Source organism: Bufo gargarizans, chromosome 3 (genome assembly GCF_014858855.1).
Source record: "Bufo gargarizans isolate SCDJY-AF-19 chromosome 3, ASM1485885v1, whole genome shotgun sequence".
Lineage (NCBI taxonomy): Eukaryota > Metazoa > Chordata > Amphibia > Anura > Bufonidae > Bufo > Bufo gargarizans.
Window position 1 is genome coordinate 589,701,113 of NC_058082.1, and position 21,130 is coordinate 589,722,242.

General features: G+C 46.2%; 1 protein-coding gene across 2 annotated transcripts in view; it reads right to left on the minus strand.

The window, feature by feature from the left end:
- The window catches only part of TTC3 (tetratricopeptide repeat domain 3), a 188,632-nt gene that overhangs the window by 158,200 nt on the left and 9,302 nt on the right, over window positions 1-21,130 (minus strand). For both annotated transcript variants that reach the window (XM_044284379.1, XM_044284380.1), the window contains exons 2-4: window positions 18,346-18,413; window positions 5,599-5,647; window positions 3,806-3,935 (exon numbers count right to left, since the gene is read on the minus strand). In XM_044284379.1, coding sequence (XP_044140314.1) covers window positions 3,806-3,935; window positions 5,599-5,647; window positions 18,346-18,411 — 245 coding nt within the window. In that variant the 5' untranslated portion in view covers window positions 18,412-18,413. The remainder of the gene's footprint in view (window positions 1-3,805; window positions 3,936-5,598; window positions 5,648-18,345; window positions 18,414-21,130) is intronic.

Consider the following 21,130-nt stretch of genomic DNA (forward strand, 5'->3'; position numbering starts at 1 on the left):
GGACGCACTGAGCCTTCCTTCTTGGGAACCACAAAGAGGTTCGAGTAGAACCCCCTGAACCTTTCCGTCGGAGGCACAGGGGTCGACGACACCCTTGTCCATTAGAGAGTGAATGGCCGCGAAGAAGGCGGCCACTCGTACGGGATCTCGCGGAGGACGGGATCGGAAGAAACGGTCTGGCGGAATGGACGCAAATTCGATTTTGTATCCGCAAGATACAATCTCGAGCGCCCATGCGTCTGAGATGTGGGCCCGCCATACGTTCCTGAATAGGAGAAGGCGGCCCCCCACCCGGGTGGGTGGGGGCGCACCTTCAGGCAGAGGGCTGCTGGCCTGTGGGAGCCCGTGCAGGCTGGGACTTGCGCCAGGTAGGTTGCGTCCGAAAAAAACGGCTTCTTGCGTCTATCCTGGGCTGGGCCAGAGGAAGAAGAACTGGCCGCGGGTCTAGACCCGGTGGGCTTGCGAAAGGACCGAAAACGGGACGAACCAGCGCGACCACGGGGGGCGCCCATTGGCCTGGACTGGGGGAGGTGAGTACTCTTCCCACCCGTGGCCTCTGATATAAGTTCGTCCAGACGGGTTCCGAACAGGCGGGAACCCGTGAATGGTAGGCCGGCCAAAGAGCGTTTGGAAGCGGCGTCCGCCGCCCAAACCTTCAGCCAGAGTTCCCTCCTGACAGAAACTGCCAGGGCAGAGGAACGGGCAATGAGGGCACCCGCATCAAGGGAGGCCTCACAGACGAATTTTCCGGCCTGAACAATTAGTTGGGCTAAGGAACGGAGGTCCTGAACAGGGACGTCCGACCCTAACTCCCGTTCCAGTTGCAAACCCCATTCAGAGACCGCTTTGCCAACCCAGGCGGAGGCAAAGACCGGTCTAAGGGCCGAACCAGAGGCAGTAAATATGGCCTTGGAGAGGGATTCCGTACGACGGTCCTCAACAGACTGGAGGGAAGATCCGTCCTGTACAGGAATAGTAGTGCTTTTGGACAGGCGAGCCACGGGAGGATCAACCTTAGGCGGGGATGTCCACGTGGTCACAGAATCCGCTGGAAAGGGATAACAAATGTCCAGCTTTTTGGGTGTAATAAAGCGGACGTTAGGCCGAGTCCAAGCCTTGGATACCACAGAAGAAAAATCAGCGTGTATGGGAAAAACCTTGGAGGCCTGTTTGGGGCGGAGAAAGGACACGCCGGCCTGTTCAGAGCTGGGGGGGTCATCGTGTAGCTGAAAGGTATCACGGATGCTAGTGACAAGATGCCCCACCGCGGACGCCAATTTGGACGGAAGCTCTGAGTCCATGTCCACGTCCGAATCCGCCAGTTCTCCCTCAGAAAGCGTATCCCTTTGAGAGGATAGACTTGACTGAGCTCGCACGCATGGCGGAGAGAGCGAAGCATCTGGAGAAGATGTGCGCTCAACCCTTGAACGTTTCTGAGTATGCCGGGACCTGGAAGATTCGCTGGGAGGCAGGGAACCAGTGGGGGCGGCAGAAACGGTAGTCCCAGCGGGTGCGACAGGGATTGTGGCAGCCTGCGGGAGAGGCGGTCTATCCACGAGACGGCCCACTACGTGTGTAAGGCTTTCCACCGCCTGAGACAGAGACCTAGCCCAGTCAGGGGGTTCAGAGGCACCGGGGGGCGCAGCGGGAAGCGGGCCCTGCACCGGGGCCTGACATGCAAGGCAATGCGGCTCAGATTGCCCACGCGGAAAAAGTTCCTTACAGGCGGTACAGGCATGGTACCAGGGTTTGGGGGCACCTGTGGGATCTGACATGCTGAAGTGTGGTTGTACTCTAATATAGAGACCACAAAGGGTTATAGCAGCTATGACCAGGAGGGTTAGGAGAGGGTTAACTGTCCTACCAGTGCCTCAGAAGAACGTCAGGAGATGGCCCAGATCAGCAGCAGCAGAGAAGCAGTGAACAGCAGTGAGCAGCAGTGAGCAGCAGAGAGCGCCCACAGAAGCCGAGCGATGTACACAGGAGGTTAGAGTCCCCCACCGTGTCCCAGCTTCCTGTCAGGAGTGAGGAAGCGCGGGAAACCTCAGCAGGAAGCGCGGGGAACAAGCTCCGCCCCCTCCAGCGCTTGAAATGTCTCCTGTGAAGGAGAACGTAGCTCCGCCCCCAAAATGACGCGCGGAAGCCCCGCCCCCTGCCGGGACCGCTAAGCCCCGCCCCCTGCCGGGACCGCTAAGCCCCGCCCCCCGTTCTCGGCGGGAAGGGGGAGAGAGAGAAGAGAAAAATGGAGTCAGCCCCGAATGAGGGGGGGGGGGGGGGAGGGGGGGGGGGAGAAAGATAGCAGCGTGGGGGGGAAAAGCGTGGGGGTGCTGAGGATGCTGCTGTGCTGCATTGTCCTGCAGATGAGCGCTCAGAATGAGCGACCACGGGTGCCCCCCTTACCCAGAGGGGTAGATGCTGCAGATAGGGACGGGGTATGGGCTGGAATAGCCATCTCACCGTGCGACGTCTTCACCCTCAGTCCTTTCCAGCAGGGTCGCCCCTTCAGCCACTGGCACCGCAGTGGCAGGAAGCTGGAAGAGGGGCTTGGCGTGCGGGCGACCCCCTAGCTGGCGGGATGTAGGGGAGCCATTGCTGCCCAGATCCTCCTATTGCTTCTGTGGGGGAGGCAGCAGTGCAGATAAGTTGGCACTGGCGCAGCTCAACCCCGGGAGAGCAGAGAGGTCAAATGCGTCTCTGGTATCCCTAGGAAAAAATAAAATAACAAAATTAGAAGAAAAAGTAAAAATAACAAGGAGAAAACAGCCCTGCAGTAGCAGGGAGTGTCTTGCCTCCTTGGACACTAAGCTAAAACTGGTAGCCTCTATCTCCAGGCTGAGGGTATAGCTGATGGAGGAGGGGCTTAACAGTTTTACTTAGTGTCACGCCTCCTAGGGAGCTGAGCTATACCCAAGGTCTGTGTCCCCCAAGGAAAATGGGCGAGAAATTACAATTTTGTGAAAAGGTTCAATATTCTCGGCTCAAAGTGTCACACTCTAGACACCTAATTAATCCATACCCCCTGAGCAAAGGGGACCTGAGATTGTGACTTTGGGGTTTCATAAACTGTAAGCCATAATCCTCCAAATTATAACAAATAAAGGCTTGCAATATCTCGCTTTGCATGTAATGAGTCTCATATGTTAGTTTCACCTTTTAAGTTGCATTACTGAAATAAGTGAACTTTGCACAATATTCTAGTTTTTATATATACACACACACACACACACACACACACACACACAGTCTATTCGCTCATCCCTACTTATAAGTATTTTTAGGGCATTTGCAACAATTAAAGGGGTTCTGCACTTTCAATTAACTGATGATCTATCCTCTGGATAGATCATCAGCTTCTGATCGGCGGGGCTAAGCTCTGTTCACTTGAATGGAGCTTAGCCACGCCCACTCTAGTTGATACAAGTCGTGACGTCAGTGGGCGGGCGGCCCGGCGGTAAACAGTGAGAAGGCCGCGGCGCTGCTGGAGCGCCGCTGCCTTCTCAAACAGCTGATCGGCGGGGGTCCCGGGTGTCGGACCCCCGCCGATCAGAAGCTGATGATCTATCCAGAGGATAGATCATCAGTTAATTGAAAGTGCAGAACCCCTTTAAAGAAAAACTGCTTAAAAGGTTACGTGCACTTTAATGTTTACATTTCATACATGTGACTTGGCCCCTGCAGAGGTGACGTCGTCATATCAGGACTGCTATGGCGTTAACATGGAGAATGGTCTTACGAGGTTTACGATCCACTCGTCTAGAATATACTGTAGATGCCTAAGTGCAGGATGTAGAGAGGAATAACTCACCAGGGATGGAGATGCTGATCATCATCACTCTTATCTATCAGGACTTGCCACAACATATAGATTTTCATAAAATCACAATTTGTTTTCATCTCTTCAACTGATTGGGTAAGCCAGTAACCAACTGGATCAACTGTAAAAAAAAACAAAAAAAAAAACGACCTCCCATGATTAAATGTAAGAAATTAAAAATCAGACATCCTGTAGTACATGACAATCTGTTTGTAACAAAGCTAGAATCGGCCCTGTACCCAGAGATCTCCACATTCATTGCTCCAATTACTATACTAGATTTATTTCAAGCTCAAGGGGAGTGTCTTTTTGCTGCAGCTCTCTCTCTATCCCCGCTCAGGGGTCATATCCTTTCTCTGCAGCCCTCTTCCTGTCACAGCTCAGGGTGTGTCCTTTCTGCTGCAGATCTCTCCCTGGTGGCAGTTGAATTATAGAACTGAGCATGTGCGACCACCTCAGCGACGTTACTGCTCAGGTGGGAGCACTTTTTGTTTTGTACACATTTGTAGTAGAGTTATAAATCCCTTTTAGGGTACTTTCACACTTGCGGCAGGACGGATCCGACAGGCTGTTCACCATGTCGGATTCGTCCTGCGGCTATTTCGCCGTGCCGCCGGACCGCCGCTCCGTCCCCATGGACTATAATGGGGACAGGGGCGGAGCTCCGGCGCAGCACGGCGAAAGCCGCCGGACTAAAAAGCCTGACATGCAGTAATTTTAGTCCGGCGGCCTTTAGCTGTCCTGCGCCAGAGCTCCGCCCCCGTCCCCATTATAGTCAATGGGGACGGAGCGGCGGTCCGGCGGCACAGCGAAATAGCCGCAGGACGGATCCGACATGGTGAACAGCCTGTCGGATCCGTTCTGCCGCAAGTGTGAAAGTAGCCTTAGTAACTTCAGCAAAAACTTAAAACTTGACTGTAGCATACTGCGGTATCCCACCCAACTTTACTAGACTCCTGAATGGCGAAACTGCCTAGCTACACAGCAATACAGGAACAGGAAATGTACAGAACCTCTAGTCTCATCAGAAACTGAATGCACTGTAAAGAGGTCACTGCTCCTGACGTGTATTATAGTAACTACGTACATTCCCATGTAATTACAATTCTAATGTGTTCTGTCAGTCCTCTATTATTCCTGCTAGTTAAGTTTCTGCAATAAATGTCCAGTTAGGCTACTTTCACACTAGTGGACGGATCCGACAGGCTGTAGTACAGCGCTCACGTGCAGCCACGCGCATGTGCAACCGCCCGCTACGTTCATCTCAGTGGAGATCCCAGTGGTAGGACCCCCACTGTTTGGAGTTTCCACTTTAAATATCATCCATATTTAAAGGGAATCTGTCACATTCAACATGGTATCTGATCAGCTGGCAGCATGTTGTAGAGCAGGAGGAGCTGAGCAGATTCATATGTAGTTTTATAGGAGAATATTCAGTCATATTTGAAATGTATACATTTGAATTCCTGCTCATTGTGATCTTTGAAGTCGAGGAGGTGGTCCCATCAGTGACTTACAGCCTTCCCTCTATGACTGTGTATACAGAGATAGCTGTCAGTCACTGATAGATCCACCTCCTGGACTCCAAAGCCCAGAATGAGCAGAGATATAAAATGTATAAATTACAAGTTCTACTGAATATTCTATAAAACTATATATCAATCTGCTCAGCTCCTCCTGCTCTATAACATGCTGCCTGCAGATTACACTGCATTCTCATTTGCGACAGGTCCACTTTAAAAGCAATTCCCCACCCCCACATCTGTGTAGAATCGGCACGTTACCTTTTGTAACAACATCAATAACAGGAACTTCTATAAGTTTGGCATGATTCTGAAAGAAAGAAGAAGATAAATATTTATTTCTAATTTAACCACAGAATTATCAATGAAGGTTTCAAGAGGCTGTCCAACTGGCAATTTTTTAGGGCAAATGTGCAGGGGGGCAGTTAAAATAACAAAAAAATAATAAAACAAAACCACCTTCACCAGCCCCCTCCGAATTAAAAAAATAAATAAAAAAAACTTCACCTTCACCAAAAATCTAGCACTGCTGTTCCATCCTATTAGGTTGCAACCATAATTTAATATTTTGGCTGTAGAGGTGACATCTCATTTACCGCTGCAGCCAATCACTGGCCTCAGCAATCTCATTCTGTACAACACTGAGGCTAGTGATTGGCTGCAGCAGTATACAGGACCCCACTACCACAGCCAAAACAATACATGATATCAGTCGGGTGAGATGATGAAGCATTAGAGCTTGTTTGGAGGGGGCACCGGAAGTTTTTTTATTTTTTAAAAGGAATGTGTTTAAATCACATTTTTTACATTAACCATTTTATTTTTTCAATTTTTAGTAAATTTCCATGTTACCATCCATATTTATTTTTTTAAATCCTAAATTCCTGCAGTTTTTTACACTGGCCACTAGGCCTAAAATATGTCAAGACTAACTGTCCTTTGATAGAAGCTACATGAGCCATAGACACCATTGACTCCTATGGGACAGTTTTCTAGGCATACTCTGTGACCTGTGCAGAGGTCAAGAAGGAGAAGATAAGCTGCGATATTACCTATTGTGATTGGTTAATCCTGTCTTCTCTCATACATATATCTATTGTATATGTTTTTTGGTTATATGTATATTATAGAGGTCCAGGCATCCTCTTTGGAACTTAGAACTCCCCGCCCATCCCCCACCCCTTGGTGTTTTTAATCAGAGTAACAATGGAGCTGGACCCTCTGTGTTAGAGTAGGTCCCACCTGATAAGAAGCTACCTTGTCGTCTCGTAGGTGGGCTTGACATATTTTTGATCAATAATATGCGCTAAGAGCTTCTTCACTGCTTTGCAGTAAGTATTGGCATCATGTATTTGACCCTGTTCACATAGTCTTAGTGCATTTAGTGGTGTGCTGCTACTTTATTGTGTGAGTGAGTGAGTGAATGAATATATATATATATATATATATATATATATATATATATATATATATATATATATATATATATATATATATACACACACACACACATACACACTCTATGGGTTTTGCGTTTCGTATAAGGAACCATTCATTTAAATGAGTCCGCAAAAAATAAAATAAATTAGACTTACCGGCAATTCTGTTTCCTTGAGTCCACCATGACGGCTTAACCATGAGAACTAGCAGATTACTTAGAAGGGGGGGAGACAGTTTGCAAGACCTTCTGTCCGAAGGTCAAATCAGCAGAAGCAGACAAAGCAATACGGTAATGTCTTATGAATGCATTTACATTAGACCAGGTGGCAGCCCTACAGATCTTGTCTAGGGAAACGCTCGCTCTTTCAGCCCATGAAGAAGCCACTGGGACTAGAAGGCCTGACATTTGTTGACAGCAGGATATAGTTGACTTAATCCAACGACCTATAGAAGCCTTGGACGTTTTTCTACCTTTGTTTTGTCCAGCAAACTGAATAAGGAGATTGTCATCCCTTCGGAAAAAAATTGTTGTCGCCAGGTATTGTATAATGGTCTCCCTGACATCCAGGAGTTGAAATTGTCCCTTAGATTAACTCTTTACATCTTCCGGAAAGGAGGGGAGGACGATTTCTTGGTCTCTAGGAAAATCTGTGACGACTTTCGAAAGAAAACCCGGATCCAGTTTCAAAACTATCCTGTCTGGAAAGATAGCGAGAGGCAGGAGAGAGCCTGAATCTCTCCCAGGCGTCTAGCTGATGTTATAGCTATTAAAAACACAGCTTTGAAAGTAAGATGTTTAATGGAAATGTCCTGTAAGGGAGTAAATGGAGAATTCATTAGGCCCTTCAATACCAGGTTTGAATCCCACTGGGGAGTCCTTGGCGTCATAGATGGCCTTAATCTAGAAGCAGCTCTTACAAATCTTCTTATCCACCTATGGCTGGGCTAGATCTGTATCATAGCATGCCCCCAAAGCAGATATCTGTACCTTTAGTGTACTGGGACTGAGGCCCATATCCAGCCCCCCCTGGAGAAAATCTAAAATCTTCGATATTCGGGGTAGAATTTATTGGTGAATCCTGTGCCAGCCAACTGCAGTATTTTTTCCAGATCTTGAGATAGATTGCAGAAGTAACACTTTTCCTGCTGGATTTTAGTGTATTAATAACCTTATCTGAAAGACCTTTACTTTCTAAGATCTCACGTTCAGGATCCATGCTGATAATTTGAACAGGCTGGAATTTTGGTGAAGGATGGGGCCCTGTGAAAAAATGTCCTTCTGGAGAAGTATTTTCCAAGGCTCTTCCAGGGCCAATTCCTTTAGGACGGGGAACCAATTTCTTTTTGGCCAATAGTGAACCACCAGCATTACTGTTACAGGATCAGTTATTTTCTGCAGTACCCACGGGATTTAGGGACCATTCCCCTGGGTCTAAAATTTTTCTGCTCAGGTAGTCTGCCTCTATGTTGTCTGAACCTTTTAGGTGGGTTGCTGTTACTGACAGTACGTTTCTTCCTACCCAGGAGAATATTCTTTCCACCAGACCCCCTAGGGTAGGAGACCTTGTGCCCCCTGGTGTTTTAGCTAGGCCACAGCTGTCACATTGTCGGAGAATATCTTTAGATGTTTTCCTGATAATAGTTCTTGGGATACTTTTAGAGTCTCCCAGACAGCTCTCAATTCTCGGTAATTGTCCCATCTTGTTTGACCACCTTCCTTGGTAGTTTAAAGGAGGCTACCTTTGCTCCCCACCCCGTACCGCTTGCGTCCGTAATTATATGGACTTTTGGATTTTTTTAACCAGGTTACGCCCCTTGACAGATTCTTTTTTTCCCGTCCACCAGTTCAAATCTGATTTTACGCGAAAGGGGATGGTTATCTTTCTCTCTAGGGAAGGTTGTTTTCTGTCCCACTTCCCTAGTATCCAGGACTGCATTATCCTGGTATGGGCCTGGCACCATGCCACTGCGGTGATGCACGAGGTCATCGTTCCCAGAAGGCTCATGGCACTCCTGATAGAACACCGACTTTGGGATTGGAAACTCTTTCTTTCCCCTGAATGAAACCAACTTTTCTTTTGGTAGAGATGACATCTGGGTAATAGAATCTAGCATCACCCCTAAGAATTTTATCCGAGTGGATGGTGCTAGACAAGATTTTTTCCGACTTATTAACCAGCCCAAATTGGTGAATTTGTGAATTAGGTAATCCGTTTGACTGGATGTTTCTGGTTCCGAGTTGCCTATAATAAGGAAGTCGTCTAGGTATGGAAAATGGTTTACCACACAGTCGTTGTCTACTAACGCAAATCTGAGGTATAGTTGAGAGTTGACGTGTATGGGGACGTGGTAATAGGAGTCCTTTAGATCTATGGATGACATAAAGGCTCCGTTTTTTGATTAGAGGGATAATGGAAGAAATAGACTCCATCTTGAATTTTCTGTAGGTAATGGCTTTGTTTAACCCTTTTAGATGTATAATGGTACAGGAAGACCAGTCTGGTTTTTGGAATAGAAAAAGGTTTGAATAACCACCTTTTCCCTTTTCTAGCTCGGGGACTTTTGTTACCACTTTTGAGTCTATTAATTCTAGGACTAACACACCCTGGCTATGTGAGGTTATTCTGAATTTCTTTGGAGGGGTTGAGGAGAATGCTATCATGTAACCGTTTTTTATAACATCCAAGGCCCAGAGGTTCCGGGTCATTGCCACTGGGCTAGAAAACTTCTCAACCTTCCCCCAACTTTGGCGTCATTTTTTGTCGGATTGTTTATTCTGGGGATGGAGCAGGAAACCTCTGCCCTTCCCCCCTTTTTGATAGCTCCACCTCCCCGATTTCCCTTTGCCCCTGTAGGATCTAGACTGAGGGTTAAAGGCACGAAAGGGCTTCTTTTTACTCTCTTCAGGGAACCCTTTCTTTTTATCAGCTGCTTTTTCAAGAATCGAGTCCAAGACCGGACACATACTCTCCAGAGAAAGAAATAGAGCATAAAACTTAGCCTTAGAAGTTCTCTCTCCCCCCCGGCCTTCATCCACAATGGTCTTCTCGCTGAATTAGAGAGCCGCATCTTTTGCAGCGAACGGATTCAGCAGAAGCATCTGCCAAAAATGCTGTGGCTGACCTGAGAATGGGAATAGAGTTTAGTATTTCTTTTCTAGGAGTCTTGTTTTTAATATGGTTTTCTACTTCATTGATCCAAAAATACATGGATCTAGCCACTGATGTTGCCGCTATGTTTGTTTTTATTCCAAACATGGATGCCTCCCAGGAATTTTTCAGAAGAGCATCGGCCTTTCTTTCCATTGGATCCTGTAGTTGAGAGGAATCCTCGAAAGGAAGGGAGGTCTTTTTGATGACCCTTGCTACCTGGACGTCAATTTTTGGCGTTTCATTAAAGATCTTTACTTCAGCTTCAACAAACAGCAGTCTGTTCCTGAACTCCCTAGAAACTCCCAATTTCCTTTCTGGATCCGTCCACTCATCCAGAATCATCTCTAATATTTTCATTTACTGGAAATACCTTGGATTTTTTTTTTATCTAAGTCGCCCAAACATCTCATCCTGGACTGACCGGGGCTTCTGTATGTCCTCAATGCCTATGGTAGTTCTCACAGCTCCCAATAATTGCTCCATATCTTCAGAGGAGAAAAAATATTTATTATCGTCCGCAATTTCTCCCTTTGACAGAACATCCATATCAATGTTATTTCTAGAGGTGGAATCCTCCTCGTCCATGTCCTCTACTTCAGAGCAGGATTGAACGGACATCTTTGATTTTTTTTGCAGGTGGAACGGATCTGAGGGAGGCCAGGGAGGATTTTATTTCGTTCTGGATCATGAATTTTACTTCCATAAGGATCGATGGTTGCTCTCCTTTTACAAGCTCATTAATACAAGATTGACAGAGCTTCTTTTTATGGTTTTCGGGAAGTCTCTTGGTACAAGTCGTACATCTAGAGACTCTGGATTTAACTCTCGGCTCTTTTACTCCCTATAAGAGAGAGGAGCAACCAGGTATCAGGAGACCATACACATAAGCATGTCAAAAGTGATACACATACTCCCCAGAGGGTTGGAGTAGCTGAGGAGGGGGGGGGGGGGGGGGGGGGGGGGTCTGTAGGATCCATCTGGCCTGCAGGGGCATCAGGGGCCAACATCCTATGGAGAAGGAAACACCACTCTGGAGGCAGCGGTGTGATGTTTGAATCTGCCGCTTTTTACAGGCTGGCGTCGCGTCTGACGTCATCAGAGCGCCAACGTGTGTTTCAAGCTCCGCTCCCCCCGGAAACAAAGTACAGCGCTGCGGCCTCGTGCTGCGGTCGGCGTGCAGCATGTCCTGTATTTGCGCAGTCAGCTTCACCGAAAGAGGGAAGGAGGACCCTGCGCATGAGGACCGATAACAGGCCCCCGATTTACAGGGACGAGATCTACTCCTATATGTCCTCCTCTGCCCAGCTTTAGAATAAACCCGCAGGAGGGCAGAGGAAAAGCCTAACACAGGTAAAAATAAAAAATCTTCACCTCCCGCAGGAGGTCTCTTCGGGAGGTGCCCCAAAGGGACAGGAAACACTGAGGGTGAGTGGGCGGTAGCCTTTTAAACTCTGTTCCTGCCCCTACAGAGGTCAAGGGGTCAATCTCATGGTTAAGCCGTCATCGTGGACGAATGTACTCCGTATGCATTCAGTTTCCGTTTTTCCGTTCAAAGATAGAACATGTCCTATTGTCCGCATAACGGACAAGGATAGTACTGTTCTATTAGGGGCCAGATGTTCCGTGTGCATTCTGTTTTTTGCGGACTGCAAAACACTGAAAAATCATACAGTACAGACCAAAAGTTTGGACACACCTTCTCATTCAAAGAGTTTTCTTTATTTTCATGACTATGAAAATTGTAGATTCACACTGAAGGCATCAAAACTATGAATTAACACATGTGGAATTATATACATAACAAAAAAATGTGAAACAACTGAAAATGTCATATTCTAGGTTCTTCAAAGTAGCCACCTTTTGCTTTGATTACTGCTTTGCACACTCTTGGCATTCTCTTGATGAGCTTCAAGAGGTAGTCACCTGAAATGGTCTTCCAACAGTCTTGAAGGAGTTCCCAGAGATGCTTAGCACTTGTTGGCCCTTTTGCCTTCACTCTGCAGTCCAGCTCACCCCAAACCATCTCGATCGGGTTAAGGTCCGGTGACTGTGGAGCACCCCATCACTCTCCTTCATGGTCAAATAGCCCTTACACAGCCTGGAGGTGTGTTTGGGGTCATTGTCCTGTTGAAAAATAAATGATGGTCCAACTAAACGCAAACCGGATGGAATAGCATGCCGCTGCAAGATGCTGTGGTAGCCATACTGGTTCAGTATGCCTTCAATTTTGAATAAATCCCCAACAGTGTCACCAGCAAAGCACCCCCACACCTCTTCCTCCATGCTTCACGGTGGGAACCAGGCATGTAGAGTCCATCCGTTCACCTTTTCTGCGTCGCACAAAGACACGGTGGTTGGAACCAAAGATCTCAAATTTGGACTCATCAGACTAAAGCACAGATTTCCACTGGTCTAATGTCCATTCCTTGTGTTCTTTAGCCCAAACAAGTCTCTTCTGCTTGTTGCCTGTCCTTAGCAGTGGTTTCCTAGCAGATATTCTACCATGAAGGCCTGATTCACACAGTCTCCTCTTAACAGTTGTTCTTGAGATGTGTCTGCTGCTAGAACTCTGTGTGGCATTGACCTGGTCTCTAATCTGAGCTGCTGTTAACCTGCGATTTCTGAGGCTGGTGACTCGGATGAACTTATCCTCCGCAGCAGAGGTGACTCTTGATCTTCCTTTCCTGGGGTGGTCCGCATGTGAGCCAGTTTCTTTGTAGGGCTTGATGGTTTTTGTGACTGCACTTGGGGACACTTTCAAAGTTTTCCCAATTTTTCGCACTGACTGACCTTCATTTCTTAAAGTAATGATGGCCACTCGTTTTTCTTTACTTAGAATTTGTATTATGGCAAGAAAAAAGCAGCTAACAGTATCCACCTGACTTCTCCACAACGCAACTGATGGTCCCAACCCCATTTATAAGGCAAGAAATCCCACTTATTAAACCTGACAGGGCACACCTGTGAAGTGAAAACCATTTCAAGTGACTACCTCTTGAAGCTCATCAAGAGAATGCCAAGAGTGTGCAAAGCAGTAATCAAAGTAAAAGGTGGCTACTTTGAAGAACCTAGAATATGACATATTTTCAGTTGTTTCACACTTGTTTGTTATGTATATAATTCCACATGTGTTAATTCATAGTTTTGATGCCTTCAGTGTGAATCTACAATTTTCATAGTCATGAAAATAAAGAAAACTCTTTGAATCAGAAGGTGTGTCCAAACTTTTGGTCTGTACTGTACATGAAATAATAAGGGCTGGGGAACTCCAGTGCCATTGTGGAGGCTATTGGAAAATCCAATTACCAATGAGAGCAATTAACCCTTTTCCCCGGCGCCTCCACAATGGCACTCTCCGGAGGGGTAACAGAAATAAAAGTCTTTCAGGGTGGGACTACCGCAGAAAAAACTTTTCTGCCAAAAGATAAATCATGGTTATGGAGTACGTCCAACTTACTGTTTGAAAAAAGTATTTGGGTGTGCCCACATGGCTGCCCTGCATATCTGGTCCACAGACGCAGACACATTTTCTGCCCATGAGGCCGACAGCGACATGGTGGAGTGAGCTTTAATCCCCATAGGGGGGAGTCAAGTCTTTGTGAAGATAACAGAATTCAATGGCATTTCTGATCCATTGTGCGATGGTACTCTTGCTTGCTGCTGATCCTTTATGCTGACCTTGATATTGAAGAAGGTGATCTGAGCTCTTGAACTCTTTGGAGACCTCCAGGTAGGTTAATGCACACCGTCTTACGTCCAGGTTATATTTTTCAAGATGGATTTGGGCAAAAAAGGATGGAAGGGATACTTCCTGCTGACAATGAAATTTTGAAGCCACCTTAGGTAGAAACCTTAGAACAATACTGTCCTCCAACACCGTGAGGTAAGGTGCCTTAGAGGAAAAGGCTTGCATCTCCCCCACCTGGCTGATGTAATTGCCAATAAAAAGGTGTTTTTTAAAGTTAAAACGTTTTAGCGGGATAGTGTGTAAGGGTTCAAAGGGCACATCCATCAGAACTTCCAGCACTAGGTTCAAATCCCAAGGTGGAATAGTGCAAAGAACAAACAGGAACTTTCTTGTTGCACTTTTTAGAAATCTCTTTATCAGGAGGTAGATCTGCCAGCTTTATTTCCAGAAAATTGCTAAGTGCCGAGATCTGCACTTTAAGGGTGCTTGGTCTGAGCCCCTTGTCTAGACCGGACTGAAGAAAATCCAATATAAGGGGAATGTCGGGATCTTGACTGAGATTCCATCTACTCCCTGCAAATCTTAAGAAGGTTTGCCATGTTCTTGAATAGATTTTTGAAGTTGTAACTTTTTTACTATATAAAAGAGTGGAAATTACCTGTTCTGAAAGACCTTTTTGTTTTAGTAGAATTTGTTCATTCTCCAGACTGTTAGGTGCAACTGGTATACACTTGGATGGAACACTGGGCCCTGACGCAGTAGACCTGGATAGGATGGAAGGGAGCAGAATCCCCCCCCCTTCCCCCGACAGATCAAACAGGAGAGGAAACCAGGATGTTTTCGGCCAGAAGGGGGCGATCAGTATCAATTGCGCCTTTTCCTCCATTAATACCATTGGAATTAGACTAAAAGGCGGGAAAGCGTAAAGACCCTTTGGCCATGGTGAAGACAGAGAGTCTATTATCAGAGGCTGATCCCAAACGGAGAGGGAACCAAATTTCTCGACCTGTTTTTCCGATCCGAGAAAAGGTCTATGATCGGTGTTCCCCACTTTTATGATATTTCTTTGAACATTTCTGGGTCTAGCGACCACTCTCCTCCTTTCAGACTTCTCCTGCTGAGATAGTCTGCTATTGTGTTTTCCTTGCCTCTTAGATGAACTGCTGTCAGGGTCTTTATGTTCTTTTCGGCCCAGCAAAAAAATCATTCTTGAAAGATCTTGCAGTGCCTTGCTTTTTGTAACCCCTTGCCGATTTAAATAAGCCACGGTAGTGGCGTTGTCGGACAGAATTTTTACATGTTGAAATCTTACAGTTGACTGTAGAGAAAGTAGTACTTTGAATACCGCCATGAGTTCTTTTAGATTTGAAGATGCTCCTGCCATTTTTTGGCTCCGAACACCCTGTACTGCTTGATCTTGCGTGTGGCCTCCCCAACCTAGACCGCTGGCGTCAGTTGTAATAACCATTTTATTTGTATGTTGGCAGAACACACCTCTTTGAAGATTTTTCTTTATTCTCCACCAAAGGAGACACCGTTTTACACTTAAAGGGATTTTTATTCTTTTGTCTAAAGTCTCCTGCTTTCCATCTGAGGACTTTAGGAGGAACATCTGCAGCATTCTTGTATGATGCTGTGCCCACCTGACTGCAGGGATTGCGCAAGTTAAATGGCCCAACAGCGTCATGATATCTCTGATGGACACTATTTTGGACTCGCAGAATAGAGCCACCTTTTGAGAGAGAGAGAGAGAGAGGTTTGTTTTTCTTGCGGGAGGAAGGACATAAGATTGTGGGAATCTAGCATGACTCCCAAAAATACCTTTTGTTGACTGGGAACTAGGTCTGACTTCTCTTCGTTTATTAACCAGCCTACTTCCAGTAATTTTTTTTTTACAACACGTAAAGGAGCTTGGAGATCTTGGAGGGACGGAGCTGCCACCAGAAAGTCGTCCAAATATGGATCGATTAGTATTCCCTGGAGATAAAAAGAGCTTGTTAGGAAGGAGGCTTACCGGGCTCTGGGCGGTAGAAGGATCCACAGGCTTGCGGGACATATCCGGCACTTCCAGTGCAGCTGACATGCTGCACGTGTCAGGAAGACGCTGGAACTACAGCGTTCCTTCCTGCTGACATCTCCCCTGATATCCGCCAACCCTCTGACGTCATGCGCTGGCGGAAGTGACGCACAGAGGTCTGGTTAACAGAACTCTCAGCCTACAGAGCTCCCACCTGTTTGCGCATGCGCACGATCCCTCGTTCCCCGCCATGAGATGGAACGGCTGCCCGGGGTTGCCTTCACTGAAGGGCTTATGCCTAAGGAGCGGGAATAGAGGCTCCAGACTCCTTCTGTACCAGTCCTCTGCACCAGCCCTCCCAGAATGGGGCAATAATAATAGACCGTGCGAAATGACTTGATCTCCTGACACCGCAGGAGCAGCTTCCACGCGATCCCGAGGACAGTAAACAACAACTGAAGCAGGTTAAGGGAGGGGGCCTTTTAAACTTTGATCTTCTACGTTGTTTCCTGTCCTGGGGAGGTGGGGACACCCTCCTGAGAGTGCCGTTGTGGAGGAGCCGGAGAAAATAAAATAAATCACAGACACAGGAAAAAAAAAATCTCCTATTTTTATGGACTGTCCAGAAGTGTCTGAACAGTTGGAAACCCTGTTTCTGACTCAGATTCTTAGGATGCTGCTAACCCTCCACCATGCTTTACACTGAACCCACATCTGAAAAGTTAAAACTGCCACCTGACATTATGTTCTGATATAGTGGAATAATATAAAGATAATTAAATCTTGGATATACCTGGGCTGCACTATTTGGTATAAAAGCTAGACAGCTACAGAGGAGAAGTACGTAGACAAAAGGAATTCCTCTGTTCTGGTTTTCCCGCCTGGAGTATGCCAATTGTGTCCGGATGTACGTTATACTATGAGGATAAATACATCACCCTTTTTTTAAACCACGCCACAAACCTATTGGCTCATTTGTATTTTTAAGTTGTAAGGGTGCTAATAAAGAAGGTCTTCTGCCATTTGGAGTTGGAAGAGGTGGAGGAAGACTCGCATACCACCACGCCTCATTCTTTTACCCCTAGACTAAGTGGGTCATTTACTATCCAGAAATACGTCTATATTAGGTGTATTTCTGGCGCAGATTGCGGCCCAAGGGATATTTGCGCCGCAATCTGCAACTTTTCCCTGCTCACGCCAGGTCTAAAACAAGTGGACCTGGCGTGGAAGGCTCGGTCTCGTTCATTTTTTATGCCTGTTTTAGGTGTAAAAAAATAGTCTGATGTATGACAGCTGGCGTATATTTAGACTGGTGCTGGATACACCGAAGTTATTGAGAGGCCGGCACTTCTTCATAACTCCAGCAGATCCACCGCCAGCTATAGGGGTTATTAAGACTGGCGTCTAAAAAGCCAGTTTTAATAAATGACCCCCTCAATTTTAAGATCTGGAGCATTGCAAACAACATGGTGATAGAGATGTGTGAATATCATTCTATCCTGTTCCAAGGACTACATAACCAGAGATTATTTGTATGTATCTGCTTGAAACTGCCTCCCCTCTCCCTTTGCTTCTTACTGTCTGTTTATTCTACACTGAAGAGCAATTCAAGCGGGATGGAAGCTGCAGGAGGCCCCTCACTTCTCCCACAGATGCGTCAAGAATGACGTATGGACTGTAGAAGAATGCTTATGCCAATTACTTCGTTAGATGATACCCATGTATACTTATTGCCTATAATAAAGCACCTCCTTGAGGTGCGTCATATGACGTATGCAGAATTAATGTTGCATAGATTACAAGATGGCGCTAGCACACAGATGTTTACATTAACTTCACATACCAAAGTTTGTAAGACAGTGCACACCGCGCAGAAGCCAAGTGTTATCTTCTTTTCCTTCTTAGCCAATGAAATAATGGCATGAGCCTCAGAGGGGACGCCCCCCCCTGAAGACGTATAAACGGCTTTACTCATTGTAATAAAGAGAGAGCCTGTCTTTGACCTGCCTTTGTGTCAGCGTAGGTCTCTGCCACGCGTGGCTATTAACCCCTTGGGGTACCTTGATTTGGAGCACCAGAGAATATCTTAAATGCTTTAATTAAAAGCAGCTTCAACAATGGTTAGATCACTTGTTCTACTGTGACAGTTCACATCACATTTATGGCCTCCATTTAACATATACGCCATGGCAAATGTATTTCTCAGATGCCATGCAATGTAAAAAATAAAAAAGAATTTACTGGATACCGGAATTTTATAGTTTACAAAGTTTTGGATACTGTAACCCCCTCCCCCCCTCAATAAACATATTAAGTTTGCACATCGAAAGCTTTTCCCCCCTCTAAGGGTTCATGCACACAAACGTATTTTGTTTCAGTGTCAGTTTTTTTTTTTTTTTTTTTGCAGCCCGTATGGGAAACCATTCACTTCAATGGGGGCAGCAAAAATACGGAAATGGATAGGACTGGATTATGGCCAAGCTGTTCCGTTCTGCAAAATGCGGAATGCACACGGACGTCATCCGTATTTTTTGCGGATCTGTGTTTTGCAGACTGCAAAATAAATATGGTCGTATGCATGAGCCCTAAAGCACAATCCTTCCATAGGGGATCCTGACCGGGAAGTCACAGCACAAAGAACGGATTTTAATTACACCGAGTTGACATAAATTTCACGGATTCTACATTTCGATTTCGAGTCTGCCACTTACCCATTCACATCTGCCCGGTATGAGTCGAGTAGTGCGCATGCCGAATTCAGTACATACAGTCGTCATTTCTGAAACAAAAAGAGACATGTGTAAGAATGGAAAGCATCTGCAGATACATACAGAGGGACTGTACATATGTATGTATGGGGAACACGTGGTTCACACGTCATATACATAGGTTACCCCAGGGCTTGACAAATTTCCTTGGAATCTAGGAGCCAGCTAAAAAAGTTTGGAGCCGCTTTTTTTTTTTACCTTATAAAGCCTTATTTTCAGCGACAAAAATAACACCTCTTAAATTAACATATAAAGAAGTCTAGAACCAAACAACATTGGCATTAACATATACAGTGGCAGTGTACAGAGTAGAGTTGTTGCGATACCAAATTTTTGATTCGATTTCGATACCATAAAAAAGTATTGCGATACTTGATACCACGTGAAAAAAAAAAAAGCCACGTGCATTCCGCATTATTTAAAAATGGCGAATCGCGCAGTTTGATAAAAATTTTCCTGTTCCGGCGTTCACCGCATAGATTTTTTTTATATTTTAATAATTTTTGCTTTTCTGACGTGGCAATATGTGATATGTTTATTTATTTATTGTTTATATATTTTATATGTGAAATTGGGAAAGGGGGTGATTTATACTTAATATTTTAGTGTTTTTTATTTTTTTATTTAACAACTATTTCCCCCCTTAGGGGCCAGAACCTGGGATCTTTTCATCCCTTGTCCTATTCACCCTAATAGAGCTCTATTAGGGTGAATAGGACCTCACACTCTCCCTGCTGCCCTGTGCTTTGTGTACACAGCAGCAGGGATGTTACCATGGCAGCCAGGGCTTCAGTAGCATCCTGGCTGCCATGGTAACCGATCGGAGCCCCAGGATTACACTGCTGGGGCTCCGATCAAAAGCCGCCACTGCCACCAATGAAGAGGAGGGGACCCTGTGGCCATTGCCACCAATGAGAAGGAGAGGGGACCCTGTGGCCATTGCCACCAATGAGAAGGAGAGGGGACCCTGTGGCCATTGCCACCAATGAGAAGGAGAGGGGACCCTGTGGCCATTGCCACCAATGAGAAGGAGAGGGGACCCTGTGGCCATTGCCACCAATGAGAAGGAGAGGGGACCCTGTGGCCACTGCCACCAATGATTTTAATACTGGGGGGTTGAGAGGGGAGGGCGCACTGTGCCACCAATGATTTTAATGGGGTGGGGGGGTGCGCACTGCGCCACCAATGATAATTAACCCTCAATACAGGAGGCGGGTACTGGCAGCAGATCAGCAGCAGTTAACCCCTCAGGTGCCACACCTGAGGGGTTAACTGCCGCTGATCGCAGCTCCCTGTCAGAGGCAGGATGCCGGCTATGTGATTCTGCTGCCGGAACCTGCCTCCTGTATTATGTGTTATATTATATGGGTCCAGACCAAGTATTAGGCTACACAGAGCGGCGCCCAGAGATGTCCCTGCACTTACTATTATTCCTGAGCACCGCTCCGTTCGCCCGCTGTGCCCCATTACTGTCTCCTGCTCCATATGCTAATTACTATCGGAGCAATGGGGAGGAGACATCAGCTTCTCCCCTGGGCGTTCCTTCTCCCTGCATTGCGATTGGACAGCTCTACAGCCAGGGAGAAGGAACGCCCACATGATGCGGACCCACTGCGTCCTACCTACCTCCTCCGCTCCCCCGATGCCATCCTGTCCACCCCACTCTCCGCGCCCTGGTAACTCCTTCTGGGGGCAGCCATGTGAGGGCAAATACCCAGGCTCCAGGACAAAATTCCTGATCGCCATGGCGACCTGGGATTTGTTGAGCCCTGGGTTATACTATTCAATGGGCTGCAGCAGGGCCGGTTCTAGGTGAAATCTAAAAACTTTTCTACACTACCGTATTTTATATACTATCATATTTAATAATATTATAAATATTGGCAATATCTATATATCGCCTATCTTTCCATCTATCAAATATATTATCTATCCATCTTTCTAGCGCATATCTAGCTATATACAGTGGGATGCGAAAGTTTGGGCAACCTTGTTAATCGTCATGATTTTCCAGTATAAATCGTTGGTTGTTACGATAAAAAATGTCAGTTAAATCTATCATATAGGAGACACACACAGTGATATTTGAGAAGTGAAATGAAGTTTATTGGATTTACAGAAAGTGTGCTATAATTGTTTAAACAAAATTAGGCAGGTGCATAAATTTGGGCACCACAACAAAGAAATGAAATCAATATTTAGTAGATCCTCCTTTTGCAGAAATTACAGCCTCTAAACGCTTCCTGTAGGTTCCAATGAGAGTCGGGATTCTGGTTGAAGGTATTTTGGACCATTCCTCTTTACAAAACATCTTTAGTTAATTCAGGTTTGATGGCTTCCGAGCATGGACAGCTCTCTTTAAGTCACACCACAGATTTTCAATTATATTCAGGTCTGGGGACTGAGATGGCCATTCCAGAACGTTGTACTTGTTCCTCTGCATAAATGCCTTAGTGGATTTTGAGCAGTGTTTAGGGTCGTTGTCTTGTTGAAAGATCCAGCCCCAGCGCAGCTTCAGCTTGGTCACTGATTCCTGGACATTGGTCTCCAGAATCTGCTGATACTGAGTGGAATCCATGCGTCCCTCAACTTTGACAAGATTCCCAGTCCCTGCACTGGCCACACAGCCCCACAGCATGATGGAACCACCACCATATTTTACTGTAGGTAGCAGGTGTTTTTCTTGGAATGCTGTGTTCTTTATCCTCCATGCATTACGCCCCTTGTT